This window comes from Chelonia mydas, chromosome 11, assembly GCF_015237465.2.
Source record: "Chelonia mydas isolate rCheMyd1 chromosome 11, rCheMyd1.pri.v2, whole genome shotgun sequence".
NCBI lineage: Eukaryota > Metazoa > Chordata > Testudines > Cheloniidae > Chelonia > Chelonia mydas.
This window is the reverse complement of record NC_051251.2, coordinates 38614151-38636595: the sequence shown is the minus strand read 5'-3', so window position 1 is coordinate 38636595 and position 22445 is coordinate 38614151. Positions and strand designations below refer to the sequence as shown.

The 22445-nt window shown below is 37.6% G+C and overlaps 1 protein-coding gene across 4 annotated transcripts in view; it reads right to left on the bottom strand.

Moving 5' to 3' along the window:
* The window catches only part of UBR3 (ubiquitin protein ligase E3 component n-recognin 3), a 212564-nt gene that overhangs the window by 97303 nt on the left and 92816 nt on the right, over positions 1-22445 (bottom strand). For 2 of the 4 annotated variants that reach the window (XM_037912164.2, XM_037912165.2), the window contains exons 20-25: positions 21420-21561; positions 14750-14854; positions 10832-11005; positions 10527-10559; positions 8827-9287; positions 3602-3690 (exon numbers count right to left, since the gene is read on the bottom strand). In XM_037912164.2, coding sequence (XP_037768092.1) covers positions 3602-3690; positions 8827-9287; positions 10527-10559; positions 10832-11005; positions 14750-14854; positions 21420-21561 — 1004 coding nt within the window. The remainder of the gene's footprint in view (positions 1-3601; positions 3691-8826; positions 9288-10526; positions 10560-10831; positions 11006-14749; positions 14855-21419; positions 21562-22445) is intronic. The other 2 variants (XM_037912166.2, XM_027818991.3) reach the window with 1 other exon arrangement.

Here is a 22445-nt window from a genome sequence, read left to right as displayed (position 1 = left end):
ATGATTCAGAACAGTCAACATGGATTCACCAAGGGCAAGTCATGCCTGACCAACCTGATTGCCTTCTATGATGAGATACCTGGCTCTGTGGGTTTGGGGAAAGCAGTGGACATGATATACCTTGACTTTAGCAAAGCTTTTGATATGGTCTCCCACAGTATTCTTGCCAGCAAGTTAAAAGAATATGGGTTGGATGAATGGACTATAAGGTGGATAGAAAGCTGGATAGATCGTGGGGCTCAACAGGTAGCGATCAACGGCTCGATATCTAGTTGGCAGCCAGTATCAAGCGGGTTGGTCCTGGGGCTGGTTTTGTTCAACATCTACATTAATGATCTGTATGATGGGATGGATTGCACTCTCAACAAGTTCGCGAATTGCACTAAACTGGGGGGAGACAGATACGCTGGAGGGTAGGGATAGGGTCCAGGGTGACGTAGACAAATTGGAGCATTGGGCCAAAAGAAATCTGATGAGGTTCAACAAGGACAAGTGCAGAGTCCTGCACTTAGGAAGGAAGAATCCCATGCACTGCTAGAGGCTGGGGACTGACTTGCTAAGCAACAGTTCTGCAGAAAAGGACCTGGGCATTACAATGGATGAGAAGCTAGATATGAGTCAGCAGGGTGCCCTTGTTGCCAAGAAGGCTAATGGCATTTTGGGCTGCATAAGTAGGAGCACTGCCAGCAGACTGAGGAAAGTGATTATTCCCCTCTACTCGGCACTTGTGAGGCCATGTCTGGAGTACCGCATCCAGTTTTGGGGCTTCCCACTACAGAAAGGATGTGGACTAACTGGAGATTCCAGCAGAGGGCAACGAAAATGATTAGGGGGCTGGGGCACATAACTTACGAGGAGAGGCTGAGGGAACTGGGATTATTTAGTCTGCAGAAGAGAAGAACGAGGGGCAGCCTTCAACTACCTGAAGGGGGGGTTCCAAAGAGGATAGAGCTGGGCTGTTCTCTGTAGGGGCAGATGACAGAACAAGAAGCAATGGTCTCAAGTTGCAGTGTGGGAGGTCTCGGTTGGATATTAGGAAAAACTATTTCAGCAGGAGAGCGGTGAAGCACTGGAATGGTTTACCTACGGAGGTAGTGGAACCTCCATTCTTAGAGGTTTTGAAGGCCCGGCTTGACAAAGCCCTGGCTGGGATGATTTAGTTGGGGTTGGTCCTGCTTTGAGCAGGGAGTTGGATCTCCTGAGGTCTCTTCCAACCCTAATTGTCTCCTGAGGTCTCTTCCAACCCTAATCTTCTATGATTCTACAATTCCAGAATCTATCATAGGTAGAATGCATACTCACACGTACAAAGAAATGAAACATCTCCTTTATTATATCTTCAAAGAATTCCATTAACCTTTCATTTCCAATTGCCAAAGTTAATCTTGTTTTTAAAGTAATCCATAAACATATTTCAGCACATTATACAGGTTTTGTTTTGCCCTACTTCCACCAAGTGCGCTGTCCCTTCACAGAATCTCAGCCTAGTCGGTAAAAGACTCTTTTTGGTGACCCTTGCCATCTGGAACAGCCTTCCTGTATCTCTACTCAATTAATAAAACATCTAAAGCACCTTCAAATATAATACAAAACTATTTCCTCTATTACATCCTATACCCCTCTACTATTTTTTTAAATCTTGTAACCACAATATTTAATTCTAAAAACTGTTTGGGTTATAGTGTGTATGACCATCACTGTATAAGATAAAAGTTCTGCTTAAATAGGGTGGATTGATTTAAATTACAATTATTTAAATCACTCATTTTAATCATGACTTAAATCAGCGAGCAGGGAACCTTAGTTTAAATCACTGGTTTTATCTTGGTTTTCATTTGTGCTTTTTAGTTATTTTCCTTAATAAACGTTAGTTTTCATCAATTGGTATAACCATTAAAACATGTGAATTTGCAATCAAAGATAGATAGCCTTTACACTAAATTTGACCTACTTTTTGATAGCCTGGAGGATATACTATATCTATACTAATTTATTTAAGCAATTACATAACTTAATATACATTTATTCAGAGTCTTAAATTTTTATATTATGTTAAAAAATGGTGACTGGCCTATTTCTTATTAACTAGATGATAGGGTTTTTTGTCAAGCTGTATTTGGATAGAAATTGGAAATCAATTAAAAATTTACAACAGCAGTTGTTTTCAAATTGTTTTCATTAGTTAAATAATACTACCTTAAATGTGCTTGATACCTAAGAAAAAACATCAAAAATATTTTTTGCACTTAAACTGATTTATTAAAACAAAGGAAGTATTAACTTCAGTTAGTCAATTGACATGGTTTCCAGTTATCATAAGCCAGATTTTTTTAAAGGTATTTAGATGCTTAAAGATGCAAAATAACTGCTTAGTGGGATTTTCAAACTTTAACAGGTTAGGTGGCTAACTCCCATTAAAATCAATAGGAGTTAGGCACCTAACATACTCAGACACTTTTGAAAATCCCATTAGGCACCTCTCTGAAACTTTAGGTGCCTAAATATTTTTTAAAATCTGGCCCCACAGCCTTCAAATTTTTAAAATTAGCAGAGCTCATCCCCTCCCACTTCATTTTTATTTATACATTTGAAAAGGAAAAACAAGCTTTCCTGCTTTTTTAACTCCCCAAAATGTCATCTTAACTTTGAGTGAACTAGTCCAAATGAAGAAAATATTCTCTGTATCTGCTAGCTAAACTGAAAACAAAAGTAATTAATGAAAAAGCTTTTCTGCACAACAGAAACTAAAAGTACTTACATTTGGAAAAAAGTAAATACCAGTATTCGCTCCATGGTCTGAAAATAATATATATAGTAATGCAGTGCATGACATCGTGATAGATTTATCAAGCTTGCACACTGACCTCAAATGTTAAGATGTTTTCCTTTTGATTCTCCATCTAATTAAAAAAGCAGCATCCTTTAACTATTAACATGTGAGAGGGCTCATGTTTGCAGCTTTTTTTATTTAAATGACTTTAATAGTTTACAGTAAATGTAGTCCTAACAGAGGCTGTCATAATTTCAATTTTAAACAGGTTTATTTTAAAAAAGAAAAATGTATTAAATTTAAATTTTAAAAAAAAATCCATCAACTTTTATCCACCCTGTGTAAATACTATTAGCCCTTTATGGATGGCTTGGGCTCAGTTCTACAAACCAGCTCCTGAACATTTTCATGATTGCCATGCTTTGTTTGGTAGACAGCACGGTCAGGTGGTAAGAGAGCAGAATTGGGAGTCAGATTCCATTCCTGGGTCAAGCCACTTACCATTACTTTGCCTCAGTTTATCTGTGAAAAGTACTGAGTGTGTCTCTCTCACAAGAATTTGGGATGTTCAGTGTTTGTGAAGTCCTTTGGAGGTCCTAGGATATAAGTAGCTACACAATGTAAGTGCATAGTATGAAGAATTATTTGAAGTCCAGGAAATGTAGCCTATTTGTAAAGGGCGCCTTATTAAGCAGCAGCAGCATTTTCTTTTTTTTTAATAGAAACTGCATTTGTAAACATCTGTGGGAGCATCAAATGCACAGAAATTGCTACAAGGGACTTTTTAAAAATAACTTAACTACATACAATAAAATAAGTAATACAACTTACCAACATCCATGGCAGTTTCCATGAAGCTTTTCTGTCTCGAAGCAAATTCAGCTAGCAACTTTTGTTGCCTCTCTCTGGCCTTTTGTCGTCTACATGAAAGATATTAGAAATTTACTGAAGAAACTAGCGTAACAGTGAGAGAAGAGTTAAAAATGTATTTTCTTGGGTTTATAGCATAGCAGTTAGCACTCCACACAATTGCATCTGAGATACAAGATTTACCACAGTCCCCTCTTTGCATTCATTTGTTAGACAGACAAATGAGGAATCTAATACCCTAGAAGTGGTCCTTGATGATAAATGATGACTAGTTTTTGTTGGTTACACGGGAAGGGATGAAAGCCAGACAACAAAACCAAAGGATGATGATCTAATCAGGACTTACCAGTGTACAAGAAATAAGGACATTACTCCTGAATGTTATTTTTGTACCGCATTAGGGAAGAGCAACTCACACAAAATGGAAGCAAGCCGGAGAAAAATGGCAGCATCAGTATACACATCCCCACAATAACTTCCAGTGTCCATACTTTTCTGCTACCCTTGCAAATAGTGATTAAAATTTACTAGTCCAGGCCAAAAAACAGCAACAAAACTGCCTGATTTGTATGCCATTGCCTGTGATCGGGATAAAAGAGGATAAAGGACCTGGAGTAGGAGAAGGGCACAAACACCAAATTCTTGTTTTAGCTATCCATTTAAAAATATGTACAAAATGTATAAGGATGCTAAGGTTGCAACATCAAGCATTCAAAAGTTAAGAAACACTAAAATTAATCCTGCTCAAGCAACCTAGAGACTGATTTTTCCAAAGATGCTGAACATCCACAACTCCAACTAACTTCATTTGCAGTTGTGAGCACTCAGCTCTTCTGAAAATCATGCTCATGGTGTCTCAAATTGGACCCCCAAAAAAGGAGTACCACACAATTAGTGGTCACCTAGGGAATTTTGGTTTCAGTGTCTTGCCCAGGATCACAAAGGAAGTCCATAGAAGAGCCAGAGATAAAACCAAATTGTCCTGGGTATTATTCAGCTGCTTTAACCACAAGATCATCAATGCTCTTCTTAAGTTGCTGCCTACTAACTGGTTCCAAGTTCAAATTAAATGAAAGAAATATGTTTCATGTGTTCATATGTTTCATGTGACTAGATCATCACCACAAAATTAGCATACGTTATTTAGCATAAAACAGCCTGGGAAAATATCCAAACTCTGCTCATAAAGAGCCTCAGGACAACGCTAGAATCAAGACTGAATTACTTTTTTCAACCAAAGATGATATCAATGATTTTAATCCTTGCTAAGGTTTTGAAAAACCTCATCAGCAGTTGCTTACACTGGTGGGAAAAAAGTGGCCTTTAAATTCCAGTGCTGCCTGCTCATTATCTTTCACAGGTCTGGTTTCTCCTCATCACATGCTTCCCACCCAAAAACACAAACAAATTCAATTAGAGCAATAAAGAGCCAATAAATAAATATCCCTGAAATGAGCTTCTAGCGCTGTGATATTCACTGTTTTGTCACTCCAGTTTATTTTTTAAAATTAAGTTTGCTTTGGAAATGTTTTGGAAATGCACTTTACACAGTTTATGTTCCTATTAACAAAGAAAACTCACTAATTTATTTTATTTATTTTAAGATACATTTTAAAATATCACAATAAGTATAATGGTACCTATTAATTGTTTGAGAATTTGGAGGAGTCAGTCACTAGGCTCTCTGTAGGCTGTCCCATCCCTCTCCTCCCCTTCCCATTTACTGAGAAAAATGACACACACACACACGCATTATATGGAAAGATAAAATTTTATGTTTTAAAGGAAACAAAAAGTCACCCTTAAAATTAAATCACAGTAAATTGTACAGTGACTCAATAGGACCCTGGTAATGAAATTATTTACACTGATTAAGTAAAATATAGTTTTAAAAAAGGGCAAGAGTAATTAGAAACTGTTTTTCTTGAGCAAGTGTTATTTAACTTAGTCAATTTTCTTAGGCATTTTTAGAATTCAAGTATCCCCACATGAGCACATATTTATTTGTCACATTGAAGTCACCACTTTTTAAATTTTTTTTTTCTTACAACAATTTTAAGATTGATTATTTTAGAGGATGCATCCGTAATGTGAGACAACCTCCTATTAGAATTATTGTAGTAATTTTTCCCCGGAATTTTTTCCTCAACCTATGCTTCGTTTTTACTAAAAGAGTCTGACTGTAAATAGAGAACCTTAATAAGGAGAGATAAACAAACTCTGACAGATTCAGTACAGCTCAGTAATTTTCCATGATAGCCCAAGGGCCTAAGATACTGAGGCTGAAAAATATTGTAAGCAGCTCAGTCTCTCCTCTAGCTCTGTCTTGGTTTCTATGGTGACAATCGATCATGTGGGAGAGGCCAAGTTTGTCTTTGTAGGTTGAGGTAACTAGAAATGGGTCATCACTGAGTGCTCAAACACTGCCTGCTCAATCTTCGTTATTACAAAACTAGACTTGAAATACAAATGTAAATTGAAGCTTAGATTCATGCTGCTCACATAGTCATCAGATTAGATCCATTTGAATTCTAAACGGTCACAAGGTACTGCCTGTTAGAATATTTGTTTCAAGTCTTTGCAAACGACATCGCTGATTCAAGGAGGTAGAAAAATAGTCACTTGGATGACAAATAACTGGAAATTATCATTTATCATCATCAAGTGATCCTTTGAGCTTTATTCAACATAAAAGTATTCAGAACATGTCTGCTCAAATGTCACATCCTTTACAGAGAAAATGCATGGAATTACCCTTTATTACATAAAAAATACAGTTCTGTTTCACTTATTCTCTCTTCCCCTCTGTTTAAACTGAAGAACCCTCAGTTGCACAACTGAGGCATAAGTATTTCAAAGTTTAGCACTGTGTTTTTAAAGAGACAATCAGCACATTTAAAAAAAAGCAAGTTTCACCTTCTAAAGTTTCTTTAGTTCAGATTTGATTGATTGAAAAAATGATTGAAAAAAGTTTTAATTTTTATTTTGTAGCGTTTAGTTTATATTGAGTTTTGGTTTTATATTTAGTCAAGGTTTTTAGATAATATGGTTCATAAAAACATATGAATTTATTTTGGGTTTATTTTATTTAAAGAAAAATACACTTCTACTATTAGGGTTTTGCATGAGTCTAAAGCCTTCAGTAATTTTAAGTAGCCATAGAGACTTCAGTGAGAGTATTGATCATACAGCAGGTCATTTACCCTTAATTGCTCAAGGTCGCACTGGTCTTTTCTGAAAAGACCAACTTTCTTCTTTGCCACTCCAGCCAGTATAGCTTTTCTTGAAGTGCCTAAAAGCTGAACATCTTAGAATCCTACAGTTCTTAAGGTCTATACTGTATTTCTAGCCAACTAGAACAGAATAAATTTTGTTGTTGATTTTTTTTAAACTTTCCCAAACCATTTTAAAACAAACTGAAATTACAAGTACACTATACATACACACACACACACACACACTTTATGTTCTTGGGAACCTATAGCTTTTATAAAAGACTGAAATCTTTCTACTCCTGGATTTCTTGCAGCTATGTTCATATCAATATTATCTTGCCAAGTAAACCACTTGAAGATGGAACAGCTCAGAAGAAAGCTCATCTTTTCGAAAAAGAAAAGCGTTCCTTGAGTAACAAAGGGCAAACTGACCTGCTAGGTGATCCAATCTTTCACTGAAGTCTCTCTGTTTCTCCAAAAGTTACTAGAAATGTAACTGTATGAAAGTTACTGGAAATGCATTTTTCTTCAAATAAAATAAACCAAAAATAAATTCAGATGTGACATTCTGTGTCTAGGTGTGTATACAACCACACACAAAAATATCCCCTATTTACTTAATGTTATTAAGGTTGCATAGTAGATCATTAAAAGTTCCTCATACAACCTTAATTCTGCCCTGTCTGCATATGTACTAACATACTCTTCAATTACATGATCACATAGTTTTTTTTGCCACTTAATATTCTTTTAACATAACTTTTTTTTTTTTTTAAGTACTTGGATAGAACATGCAAAAAAAGAGAGAGAGAGAGAAGGAAAAACATGCTATGTGTGATGGTGCCCCATCCAGAAGCTCAATTCTGTGTGGCAAAACGAGTGACATGCTGGAAAGCACTGAACGTTGAGCAATTTTAGTAGCAAGCCACTAGCATGCTTGTCTGGGCATAACACAAACTGCATACAGCGATTTTTGAAAGCTTCTCTCTGCCAAATTTGAACAGATTTTGATGGGATCATCAGTAGGCACTTCCCTGACCCCAGGACTATCCTCCTGCCAACTTTCAAAATCATACCGAAAACAATGGGACATTAGTGTTCCCCAAAAAACCAAAAAAAGTAGGAAAAAAGCATCAGACAACCTTTATATAGAAGTCACGTCTCTCCTGCTACAATATATACATAGGTATACACAGAGACAATATACATGTGATTGTGCACTTTACCACAGACATACAATGTCATTACGTGCCCACTAATTCATCTCCCCTGATCTTATTTCAACCTTGCAAGCCAATGGTCAGCTTCAAACTGCCTTATTTAAAAAAAAATTATCTTCCTTGGAAACGGTTTCTTTCTTGTCTTTGCTAATGTAGACTTTATCACCCCTTCCATCCTCCCAAAAGTATAGCTCACTCAAAGCCTAGGAAAGGAGAGAAAGTCCTCAGATAGTAACAACTGTTCTAGACATTAAAAGGTGTCTGCTTTAAAGTTCTTTATTTTGTAGCCCTGAATGTCTAGAATCTACATTTTTGATCATGGACCAAAAATGATTGAGAACCACTGATGCAAACAAAGAAGTCATGATCGCCAATCAAAAGACCTCACATATAACATGACACAAGATGACCAGGAACAATGGGAAGGATTAAGGAAAGGGAAGACAAGCATTACAAAAACATATGCTAACTATCATTAGTTATACACACAGCAGGAAACTTTCCCCAAGAATTTCTTTATGTAAAGGCCCTATCCTGCAAGGTGCTGATGACACTCAACAGACATTTAAATCAGGCAGCTTGCAGGACTGGCTGTTGAAGACTAGAGTTATAATTTAAGATTTTAAATTTTTTGGTAAATTATTTGTTGGTTTAGAGATTACTGCCAAACAAATAGATCAATTTATCAGACAGACAGGGGTACATACCACCACCCGCTCCATTGTGCCCCATATTATTTTTAATACATTACCTTTCCTCTTTGTCCAAAGTTTTCTTCTCTGCAGGACTAATCTTTTTTGGTGGTACAGGAGGAGTCACTTTTCTGCATATCTCTTCAATGATACGTTTATTCAATCTGCTTTGTACTGCAGCTTTCAATAAAATTCTTTCTACTGCTGTCATCCCATCACCATGAGAATATTTAGGAATTTCTGGTTGGATTAAAACCTCCATATCATCAAACCATGGAGGATAGTAAGAGTTTTGTTTTCCTGAGAGTTTGTGATGAAGTTTGATAAGCAGGGACAATATGCTTTCTTTGATTTCCAGAATGGCTGTCGTTAGCTGTGGTGTTGCACCAGGTGCTGACCATTTCATTGATGTCTTGGGACGAACTACCTGACTTGCTTCACTACTATTGCGATTGATAATTTCCTGAAATTTCTTTCTACGTTCTGCAACCAAGCTGAACACTTGAGCTGTCCCTGAGTTCTTAAAAAAAGAAAGAGCTATTTGTAGTGGATTAATAAAAGGGAGTACAAGAATCAACAATAATCATTTTGCAAAACTATAGGCAACATCTTTTCAGCTTCCAACAGCTAGCTAATGAAAAAACAATGAAGCCATTCCTATGCCTTTAATTTCCTCTTCCCAAGCAATTATTAGTTATTTTGCCACAATTTAAAAATATTTCTATATTCAAAATATCCTGCATGTCCAACATGCTTTTATACATATTGGTTATACTCATAAATATAAAAAGCCATGTATGAAAATTTAAAGTATCCATATTAATATTTATGTTTTTAGTTGAACAGCAAATAATCAATTTCGTATTTAACATTAAGATACTGATCTCAGTGTAAGCTGTTGAGTGATCAAAACTACAAAGAATCAAGTTACTTTTTAAGTGCCTAAATATGGCATTAGGAGCTTAACTTATGGATCCTATTTTTTTTAAAACGTAGTCCTCATTTTCCAGAAAAGGTGAGCACTCAACAGCTTCCAATTATTTAGGTGACTAAATTTGGAGTGGGGAGTCTGACTTCAGGCACTCCCGTTTTTTCTTTTGTTTCTTTTAAATGATGGCCAGTTTTTATTGGGAAAAAATGTTGTGCTAACACACAAAAATACCTGCTATATAAACTAATCGTCACTGCTGTAGCTCTCTTTAAATCTGGTGTTCTTACATAAAAACAACAATGACAATAGAGACTGGATTATCTACCGGTTATAAATCATATGATTCCAGTTTATAAAAATTAATTTTGCTTCCACAAAAACAAACCAATTTGCCATTAATCATTTCAAACACACTTTCTACATAATATTAATAGGTTAAGATTATTCAGATATGAGACACTAGACAACATAATATTATATAATATGTTAGTAACATTAGTTTGCCATCTGCAGTGGCAAAAACAAAACAAACAACAAAAGGCACATACATAGTGAGCCCATATTTGCTCCAGTAGTAGGCCAGGAAAAAAAAACATTTAATACCTTTAATAGATGGAAATTATTTTAAAAAACAAATTATGTCAAATTCTAAGTCATTCAAATCTATCAGTCTATTATTTAAGAATGAGGGGCTGACAAAATGCATAGGTACTTGCAAAATAAAAAAAGTCTCAGAAATGAATGGATTGCACTAGAAGTTATGGTTAGCGTAGTTAAAGCCATGTTGCCAGTTAAGGGCATTAGAATACAAACTGCACACAAATCTACCTCTCTTTGAAGGCTCTTAGACCGCCTTGGACTCTGGTAGGTTGGGCAGGGAGGGAGAAGAGGGTGGAATTAAAAATGGTCATTTGGAAAAAGGCATGTTTTGAAATAACTTCCACACTTCAGGAATAATCCTGCCACAGAAATAATGTAGTGGTATTGGTGAGGAAAAATACTCCTGAAAAACTTATAAAACTAATCAGTATTAAGGTAAGTTAACTGGTGTTCAAAAAAATCAATACATTAGTTACATCTTTCTGGCACTCTTATTGCAGAAGACAAAAAACTTAGGATTTCTTTACACTTACCTGGGAAGAAGCTAAGCCATCAGAGCTGGTACTTGCAGGTGGTTCTCTCTTCACTTCTGGAGCAGTCTCTGGTACTCTCACTCGAACATAGTTAATAAAGTGACGCATGTTAGACACCAAGTTACTACCTGGAAACCAACTGTCATGGCAACGTTCATGTTCACCAACAGAATCCTAGAGTAATAACCATGAAAAACAAATCAATGGAAAAAACTTTGTGTATATTTTATATATATGTTAGCTAGATAGATATTTCTTTTATAGACTATGATAAATAATGTTGCTTTTAGAACTGTACCAAAGCTGATTATTATCTCTGTAGTAAAAGGGAACCGTACACTGGAGTATAGATTCACAGATACTAAGGTCAGAAGGGACCATTATGATCATCTAGTCCGACCTCCTGCACAATGCAAGCCAGATAATCTCACCCACCCACTCCTGCAAAAAACCTCTCACCTATGTCTGAGCTATTGAAGTCCTCAAATCGTGGTTTAAAGACTTCAAGGAGCAGAGAATCCTCCAGAAAGTGACCCATGCCCCATGCTACAGAGGAAGGCGAAAAACCTCCAGGGCCTCTTCCAATCTGCCCTGGAGGAAAATTCCTTCCCGACCCCAAATATGGCGATCAGCTAAACCCTGAGCATATGGGCAAGATTCACCAGCCAGATACCCAGGAAAGAATTTTCTGTAGTAACCCAGATCCCACCAAGGTATGTACCTGGGTAAAATGATACAAATCTTCAAAAATGCTAGTGACAGACTGCTGGACTGAAAACCTCAAAAAAATGTAGAAAAATTATATTTTGTTCAAATATAAGCATCTATAAGTATATGAAGAGAGCACGCATGAGGAGGAAAGGAATTCTTCAGGGTAGTACAAAGTGGTATGAACTGAGAGTAATGGGATAAAATTTCTAACTGTGAGCTCTAGCATAGGGTAAACTAATCTTCTAAGGAGAATAGCAGAAGTCCAGTTGCCTGAGTCATATAAAACAGAACTGGATAAAGCAACGAAAAAAATATATATATTTTAAGGAAAAATCCTGCACTAGTTAGGGGGCACGGACTAGCTGACCTGCACAGAACCACAGACATTCAAGACCTATCTATCTAGGTTCTTACACTGGTTGGAAAAGGTAATGTGAAATTCAATAGCTTTCTTCAAAATAATGGTATATCACTGCCTTCTAATGCTTTTCATTTTGACAAAAAAAATTAATATTCTAGGTCAGCGGTTCTCAAACTGTGGGTCGGGACCCCAAAGTGGGTCTTGACTCCATTTTAATGGGGTTGCCAGGGCTGTCTTAGACTTTCTGGGGTCCGGGACCAAAGCCTGAGGGCTTCAGCCCTGGGCATCAGGACTCAGGTTACAGGCCCCCTGACTGGAGCTGAAGTCCTTGGGCTTCAGCTTTGGCCCCCACACGGGGGCTCAGGCTTTGATATCCCCTTCTGGGATCATGTAGTAATTTTATTTTCCGAAGGGAGTCACGGTGCAATGAAGTTTGAGAACCCCTGCATAGGTCAAATAGTGTTTCGTTATGCTGCCATTATATATTTTTATCAAATATTGTCTCTTTCACTGGTATTATGGATATTGTCATCTACAGTACTAATGTTTAATGACCGCAGTATTTTCAGTGCTGATAGTTACCTGGGTAAGGGACAATGATTTCTCCAATGGCTACTAGGATTCCTCTATGAAAATTTCTCACTTAAACACACTAAACTGGATGCTGTTTTCAATATTGTATTAAACGGGTTGTTCAACTTTACAAAAACTGTGAGATGGTTTAAGATAACTGTTGTTCTGGAACTGTAATGCTGTCAAATAAATTTGAGGAATGGTAACTTCCTCTCATCCACCACCACTTTATCTCCATTTTAAAAATAGTTTTTAAGAGTACAGTTTCTGTCCTAAGTGCTTTCTCCTTTTTTCATATGATGTTTCTTATTAAGCTATCCAAAATACAGCTACAGTTCATTTATTTCCTTGTTTGCACATTACATTAAATAATGGAACAGTATGGTTCTGGGAATAAAATGTTTTTGTTAAATTCATTAATAAAAACACTTAAGATTTATGTAATATCTGGGGCCAAATTCTGCTCTCAGATATTCAGAGATTTTAAAGGCAGAGAGATCATTGTGGTTATCTAGTCTGACTACCTGCACAAAATAAGCCATAGAATGACACCTAGGAAACTGCTGCATCAAGCCCAATAACTTGTGGTTGAACTACAGGCTGTCTTTAAGACAGACAACCAATCTTGATTTAAAGATTTCAGGTGATGGAGAATCCACCATATCCCGTGGCAAGTAGTATCAACGATAAATGACCCTTAATGCTAAAAAAAAGCACTTCACTTCCAGTCTGAACTTGTCAAGCTTCAACTTCCAGCCATTGGGAGTTATAGAAACATTTGTAAAGGGAATAATTTGATTCTAACTTTTTCAAAAGTCCGTGGAAAATGGAGATTTTACTTTGGCCCCTGATCCTGCATGTTATTTGTTCCAACCACATGGAGTCTCACTGAAGTCAATGGATTCTGTGCAGGTACAGAGACCTGACCATGTGGAACAACAAGATTGGGGTCTTGGTGAACAGTGGCCCCGAATAGCTCTCAGCCTACCGTTACGATATCCTCCCCGTAAAGAATCCTCCCAGACGTGGGATACTCAATTTTAAAGCTACTAAAAAAAAGGGTATCTTTACAACATGTTTCATTTGTGTAGCCTTCAGTTGGTGACTATGCGTTGGTGTGAAGATTAATATTATCCAATTAGACAGACCTACTCTAGCTTCATAGAACATGCAAGAATTTTTGTTTGTTTTTAGCTAGCAGAATATTATTGATTGCCAAGAATTCTCTGAACATCTCATCGTTTAAGGTTTTTTTTGGTGCATACAGATAGGCTTTAAAAACCTCTATTCATCATTAAAAAGCCAAACCTTAATAAGAGTTTGACCTTGTGGTTGTGACAAACCTTTGCAGACCTGTTGTTGTGAATTCATTTGATAATTTTTGCATTTTTTTATACTTTTTAAAAAATTTTGTAATGTAGAAGAATACTGAAAGTGAGAAGATCAATATGCTTGCCTGTTCTCAACTTGATATATTGGTTAAGAGATACTTGAAAGCTATTCTTTAAGTGAGCTTTATAGTCAGGTCGTTTTCAATAACCATCTTCAAGCAATAATTTACTAAATATAAGTCCATTAGCATTACACTGACCATTCCAGCATATGTACTACAAGATTTTAATTTAATTTTCACAACTGTATGCTACTTTATGATATTCAAAAACACACACATTAATTTAAAACAAAAGTTAAGCAAAACACTCCTGAAGTAACTATTAACTGGCTATTATTTATTTTCTCAGGAAAATTTTCCCAGCAAATATCCCAAATCTTAAGGAAGAGTCCTGAAATCCAAAAAACATTGGGCCAAGAGCCCCATCTTGTAAACCTAGCTTACACATGTAAATCCCATTGAAATTGCATACAAGTAGGGACTGCATGATTAGGTGCCAAGTCTTTAGGTTAGACTACTAAAATGATATTGTTTCATGAAGACCTGTTTAAAATAGGAGGAAGCAAGAGAGAACAAATTCCAACACCAGCTAATTTCAGCAATTTGGCAATGTTCAATCATAGTCACATCAACAAATAATAAAGCCACTTAACTGCCTGCCTTGCTGTAACCTGAGACAGAAATATTAATTAGCCTCAAACTGATCCCTGGTTATATGATAAAATGACAATCTTGTATCCCTAATCAAATTTTGAAATTCTCGTTATTAAATTTGATTTTAAATCATGCCTATAGCTTCTTAATGTTATTGTTTAAAGATCATATACAAATAATACTTTCCTTATTAAAAAGGAAAAAACTAATGACATTTAACACTTACCTCTTCATCGGACTCCTGCTCTGGTGAATCTTCGAGTCCCAATTCAATCAAATACAAAACCATGCAAAGGACATGTTCTGACAAATTTTGATGATCCATCAATATCTAGAAAAAAAAACACATTTACATTTGTAACTCAGATGACGGCATTTTGAGACCCTCATAAGAAAAGTGCAAAGACAGCTGCCAAAGAAACTGATGGAAGAGGTCTGTAACCTAAACTGAAAGATAAAGAAGATAACCAAGATTTTCTTTTGATGGGGGAAGATAAGGTGTTCACATTAGATTTGCTGCCCCAGAACATGAGGCTTTTCCACTTACAACTGAATGCCCTTCCAAGTAAGCTCCTTCAGAGAAGGTAGATGGATTTGAGACACTTGCTTGAAAATACCAAACCTTTTTCTTTGCATACTCTCAGGAGCCATACCTATTAAGAGAGGAATCCTGAGTGGAAATGTAGAAAAAAGAGCAGATGGACAGAGACAGTATGCTACATCAACACTTCTGTTGCCCAATTCTTTCATTCAGAATTTAAGCTCTGATTTTAAATACAAGTTTCTTGCTCTTAGAATCATGAAGGAAGACTGCCAATGTGAACTGATTTAGTTCTATCCTACTTCATCTACAAGGAATGACAGTCTGAAACAATAGTCCTCACACGGGTCAACTGCCCTGTTCATCTTACTGGGATGTTTACTGTGAAGCACCCGAACAACTTAAACGCCATTCTTTTCCTCAAGAGAAAACTCTACATGGTTTCTAGACTCCAACCCAGTATCCATCTCCCAGTTTGCCTGGCACCTGAGAGGCTACAAAAACAAAAGATTTGGGGTCTCCAAGTAGGTATCTCAAGTCCTCCTAACTTCCCTGAAGGAGTCTGCTGGAAGGACATTCAAATGTAAATAGAGAATGACTGTTTTTCTTTTTCCCCACCTACAGCCCAGAAACTCCTTCCAGCAGAAGCCTATGAAGATTAAAACTCTTCAAGTTTACACAGAAAAGAGGGCGAAGAGAAAAAGAAGAGTGAACATGAAAACAAACTCAGAAAGGCACAGCATGTGGCTCCTACCCTACTGTTCAGTACTCAGAGACAGAACTCTGCCAGCAGAAGCCTTTCCCACAGCTTAGTACCAATAAAGTACTGCAGACAGGCAGTTATTCTGCTCCCATTAAAATGCATTTTCTGCCTACTACCATGCACCCATCCAAACTCCGAGTGCTAATAAGAAAAAGCAAAACATGAGAAATGTAAGGTTATACAAAAAACAAAACAAAACAAACAACCCACCAGATGCCTTTGTCACTCAAGCATGCTCAGCTTATAGCAATGAGACGAGAACAACTCATGTAGTTGTTAATTGAGATCATGCACTCACAGTGCTGAGAGTTTGACTATTGGCTTGTTGACCCTTGATCTACCAGAACCTTAGAGGATGAGAACCCCATCTAGGTTTCTTTTTAAGACATGGTTAGCATGACATTACAAGCCCAATACTGGCTCATGTTGTCCTCCCTATTACTCATTCACCATACCCTTCGAATGCATAAAATGAGGGCAGAGCAGAGATTCTACTCCCAGCCAGTCCTCATGTGCAGAAAAGGCTCCGCTAGAAAAACAAGACTATCCACCTCATCTTCAAATCAACAGACAATCCTAGAAACTCTACTCAACTACAGACAGAAAAGGCTTCTCAGAAGCACTGCTGGAAATGCTGAAATGACACGACAAGGAGTCTGCTATTGTACCTCATTTTTCTTGAATGCTTCAACATCCGTACAGATAACACTTTGATACTATTGCGCAAAATCTCCTACCCACTGTAAACCATGGGTCTTGTACAAGTTATTTCCACACAAGACACAATTGGTCAGACAATAGACTGGCTCCTTTGCCTACACATCACTACCTCCTACAAGCAGTCTGCAGCAGAAGGGTCCGTCTGGATTTCCCATTGTAGCTGAACACACAGAGTAACAGCATCAAAAATTACTTTTCTTCCATCTTCCACTAGCCAGAAGACTGAGCCACATTGTCAGACAAAGTGATCCAAAGCTTTGTGAGCTCCAGGCTGAGACTATTAAAATTCACTCTGCCTAGGCATAAGCAGTCCAATATTAAAATAAAGCTTCCTCCACCAAAAACATTATCTGGTACTTCACTCATTATACTGGCTCCTCACAGAAACTGGGCTGAAGGGCAAGATCTCTGGGTTATCTTTCGAGGCCCCCCCCTGGAATTAGCACAAGATACCTCAGAAAGTGCTTCCCTCTTTGAAGAGGCCTCCCTTGACAGTTATATTAACCAGGAACAACAAAGATGTCAAACTCAAAGATGAAGCTCACGAGAGCCGAAGGCAGGGCTTTCTTGGCAACAGGACCAATTCCTCAGAACTCATTACCTAAGGAGATATGAATGACCACAAATTTCACTGTCTTCAAATTGAAGTGAAAATCTCATTTCTTTGACTTCACTTTCCCACAGTTCCAGCTAAACACAGCAAAGAAAAAAAGGGGGGAGATGAGGCAGGAAATAGAATGAGGGGAAAAAATAAATAAATGCAAACAAACAAACAAAAAGAGCCCAACTGCCTTGGGTGAAGTATGGAGGAAAATTAGGCCACTAGCCTATTATGATCTTGGTTATCTCAGAGAGGTACTCAGATGTTTCAGTGATGGACACCATTGTAAGAAGCTAGATAAGTATCAAGACCAACCTGAGCTCATTTTTTGAAACACAGACTTGTTTTCCAGATCAGCTCCCACATGTGTGTTGATTTTGATCTCTTACTTAAAAACCTCTGCTAAAGTACACAAGCATTCAAATTGAGTTGGTGGTGAAGAGTGGTGAGAGAATGAGACTACTGAAGAGCAAGTCTGTCTCTGGAATGCACCAACTGGCGTAGTTATCAGAGAAATATGAAGAACTTCAGCAAATGCACTTTATGTACAGTTGTTCAGCAAAAGGTGATGACCTCTTTCTTAATTATGTTCAGGTGAATATATTGTTTAAATGGAAAAGACAAACATAGTTCCCTATTCCTCACCCTTTCTTTCCAGGCAAACATTATGTGTACACTAGGATTATGACCAAATAAAATTGTCCTACATTTTAAATCAAAATGTCAGGTAAGCCTGGAAAAATGGTAAGTCTGCTCAAGCATTACTTTTAGCTTCCAGCAAACAGCTTCTCATCCTCTTCGCAGGTAAACATTAGTCATCACACTCTGCTGCTATGATCCTTGTCCATGTTTCATAACCTTATCAGAGGAGTCCAGACCATCAGGAATATTCTCTTTTTCTACCAGGACTGTAAATGAGAGCTCCAATTTATATCCTTCTTGCTCACTGTGATCAGTTTTCGAGCAGCTATTTATGACCCTAAGAAAATAAGCAGGATTACTAAATCCAGCTGACACTCTTTCTAAGAGCATAGAGACTAATGCAATTTCCAGAAGGCCAAGGAGAGCACCAGCCCACTTCACTCTTCTCTGATGAGGAGCATATTCAAGAGACTTCAGAAAGATACATAAAAAAGCAGCCAAACAAAGCTTCTCAAAATAAATACATACATTAAAGAGCTTTCACCCTTAAGCTTTCACCCTTATCAATTCAGGGAAAAAAAAGAGTTCTTAAAAAACCCCACCATTTCTCCTGAAGAGGGAGAATTATTAGAGTCACAGCCAATGGAGTTCGGAAGAGGAAATCCAGAAAGACCTCCCCTCTGGCGATTGTTTTCATTCAAAGGGAAGAACAGTTGTGAGAATGCTCAATTTATGAGAAAAAGTGGAGGAGAAAGTAAACTAGAAGCCTGTCTATACTGAGCTCAAACTGATTTTGTTGCAATAAAGTTTAAAACAAGTTTTAAATACAGTTTAGTTGTGAATGGGCCAGCTTATTTTATAAACATTTATATCCCTGAGCTCTGCCAGAATGCCATTTTAAAAGTTTTTATGACAAACACCGTTTTGCACCTAGTCTGGTCTAGCTAGCTAAATGATGTTTGCACAGTTTTAAATTTATTCAGCAAACTTAGCTTAACCTCACTGTGAATGGTTCTTGAGAGAACTGCATTCAAGATAGCATTAGCATGAAGACAAACAAAATCATGAGCTACTATGTCACTCAGAAACAAAAGGCAAATTATGCAATATTTCCCAAAACAGTCATGTGTATACTTGATTTTTTGTGATCTCAAAAATGGTCAAATGACAAATGCTGTCTTAAATCAAAAGAACTCACAAATGTACAGAAAAACTCATGTAGAGACCCCTTAAGTCAATCCTTAGAAATAATCACAGCTTAGTTCCTATATTCCTAGCAGAAGCAAATTTGTATATTCTGATTAGGAAAGTACACTGAGTATTTCCTTTTAGATTCTTGAGAGCTTCCCAGTGAGACAAGACAGGGAACCCACATACCCCAAGAGATGAGAGCAAAGAAGTTTGGGGTGACGCGTTCCTTAAAGACAGTGCAGAGCCTCTGAACAGCACAAGCATTCAAAGTGTTCAAATCTACTGAAATAGAGGACTATGAAACTAGCCTTAACATTATTTTAAAAGATCATAAAGGAAAAACAGGTGTGGATACTTGTGTTGTCCAAAAGTTTCCAATCTGAAGCATCAGGCCATAAACAAAAGATGGTTCATTAGCAGGGCTGGAACTTTAAGATCCATTGCACAGACCTCTGTTACTTGAACTAATGGAGTAACTGATAGCAACAGTAAGTTGTCATCCTCCATTTAGACCAGCACCAGAGGAGGAGGAGACACACACTTGACTATAGGTTTCATAGATATCTGCTGGCAGGAGAAGAGTCCAAGATTCAAGAATTTTGGGTTCCATTACAGGATCTTAAAAGGAGTGTAGTCTTCTACCCATCCTCCCCAAACTTGACCCTTCTGTCTCATCCCCTCCTTCAAGCTGTCCCTGTCCACCCGTCTTCTCCAACTCTTGATCTTTGTCTCAGTCCTATTCTTCTTGCCTACCCAGTCCCAGTCTTCACTTTTCAAGCTTATTATCCCAGTGCCAGGCTCCTGGCCCAGCCAATTCAAGTCTGCCCCGCTTCTCTCCCCATCCCAATCATCCTGCTTCAGTTCCTCCCTCAGTCCCATTTTCCCTGCCCAGCCATTCCCACTTTCCCCCTTGTCCCCAATCTTTAGACTTCTGCCCAGGTCCTCATCTGATCTGTCTCTTCACTACTTCCCCTCCACACATCTGCACTGGCTATTAGTCCCAGTCTCCCTCCCGAGACTCCTCATCCAACCTCCATCTTCCCCACTCATGCACTCCTTGGCTCCTTGTCCCAGTTTCTTTACACAGTTCTCCCCCTGCTCCCTGGCTTTCCCTCAGTTCTGGCTCCCCAACCTAACCTCCACCCCACTTTTTTCCACTCCTAGCCTCCTCTGGCTCCTGATCCAATCTTCGTCTCTCCTGCCCCCTCACTGCCCCTCATTCCCTCCTCCAGCTCCCAGTCGCTTTGACTAGTCATTCTAGTCCCCCCCATCCCAGCTTGCAGTCCCGGTTTTCCTTTCCTGCTCCTACCAATTTCCTGTCCCAGTTTCCACCCCGACAGGCTCTATATCCCAAACTACTCGCCACCACCGTGGTCTATTCTTGTCCCTTCTCCATTTCTATAAGGCAGCTTCCTCTTCCACCCTGCCTGGATATCAGCAAGGAAAGGCAATGAGAATACAGGAGATATAAGCTCTCCATTCCAGTGCCTGGACCTGCAACTGCAATTGCAGGGCAAGTCCTGCTCATCCCTAGGGATCACGCTCAAGTGTGAATTAAATCTTTAGAGACTTTCGCTGCCAATATTTACCAAGTATCTACTGAGCAGATGTGAACTGTGATTTTTCAAAGGCTTATAACTTGGCCAAATGTGGACGTACTTTCATGGGGATGGCAAAAGGCACATCCCTGACACACAGGGCACCTCCTTGTTAAATTTCAAGTTCCTGCTCAAAAGTATGGGGGGTGTTAGAACAGATTTATTTATTTTTTAAAATCATGGGCATGCCAATGTATTTTTCCCTAGCCTCATTCTTAGAAATGTCTTAACTGTTTTAGCTGAAAATTTTCCAAATAAATTCAGCCTGAGACACACACGACATGTAAAATTTCAGCCTAAATGGTAAAAGTTAGGCAAAGCCATAAGCAAATGAAAACACTAATGGGACACTAATGTGTCAGGCAACCTTAACAACAGGTGGTGCTATTAGGACACCTGACTGTTAAGAAACATACATAATATATAACAGACAGTGACAAACACAGAAAAATCATAGAACATGAGCATGGTCATAAAATAAATTATTGAAAAAATTTTAAAAATTTACATCTTTGAATTCATGCATTTATATTCCACTTCATTTAAAAACAGAAGCTACTAAAAAAAAAAAACCAGAAAGCAGAAACCGAAAATTTTTAAAAGTAGAAAATGCTGTATTCTGATGTTACAACTCAACCTTAGTTTAATTCATAAACAATCCTTCATTAATCAAAAACAAATGATTTTTTTCTCTAAAGTACAAAAGTATCAATATTTACACACATATGAACCTGAACACTGTAAATCAAGTGTAAGAAATCTACTTAATTTTAAGCACTCTTATTTTAAGATAAGAAAATAAAACTAGTTTTTTCTCATTATGCAGAACTACAACTGTACCTTATAAAGAAGTGTGAACAGTACAATGTGCAAGGTTTTACAGTGCAAAAGCTTCACGAGACCTTTATAGCTTGGATGCAGTGGCGTTCGTTTCTTGTAGGGAGGCCAGGGGTTTCCGGGGAATTTTCCACTCTGCTTTAAACTGTTTAAAAAAAAAAAAAAAAGAGAGACTAAAATTAAATGCTTCACTAATCAGAACGAAAACAATAGCTCTATTATAGACAATAGGGAATCAAAATATACAGGTTACTTATGTCTTAGGGTACTGACAGTTTCAAAGCAGTATTATTTATGTTACACAACATTTTTCAAACATATCTCCTCTTTGAGCAATGGATTGACAAAGGTCACTCATTACTATTACTGCGAGTCAGTGCCGGTGTAAATCCCCTCTTGAATCATTATGAGAATGGACCTGTACAAATCAGTTGCAATGGCTTCAAGAATGCTTGTTTCAGTCTTCCAAAGATCGTAAAAGAACAACAATTTGCAGAAATGTCTTCACCTCAGCAAAATCTGTTTTTCCATGTGGCTATAGTTATAATATATATTAGCATGGACCAAAGTTTTCTAACTTGTGTGTCAAAAGTAAGGCACCTGCCTTTGACTTCCGAAAGTTAGACTACTTTATTTAGAGATACTGAGCATCTGTAATACCCATTATTTCAATACGAATTATCTTCAAGGGGAGCTGTGTGCGCTCAGCACTTCTGAAAAATTAGATTTGACTTTAGGTATCTATATTTGCACATTTTGGCCTTCGTCTCTTCCCTTAGTACCTGATAAAAACCAATATTATCATGAAACCAAGATACACAATATTTCAATACTGCACAAATTATATTTGTATATACTGTTTGAGCATCAATTTTTCAGAATATGCTAACGTATGGCCCAGTTCCTCTCAGCCACTTATTCCTCAGAAAATTATGAGACTTGTTGCTTGAGTCAAACATATACTTATCTATAGACAAGATGATACAACAGGACAATGTTTTTGTGTTTAAAAAAACTAGAAAAAGGGAA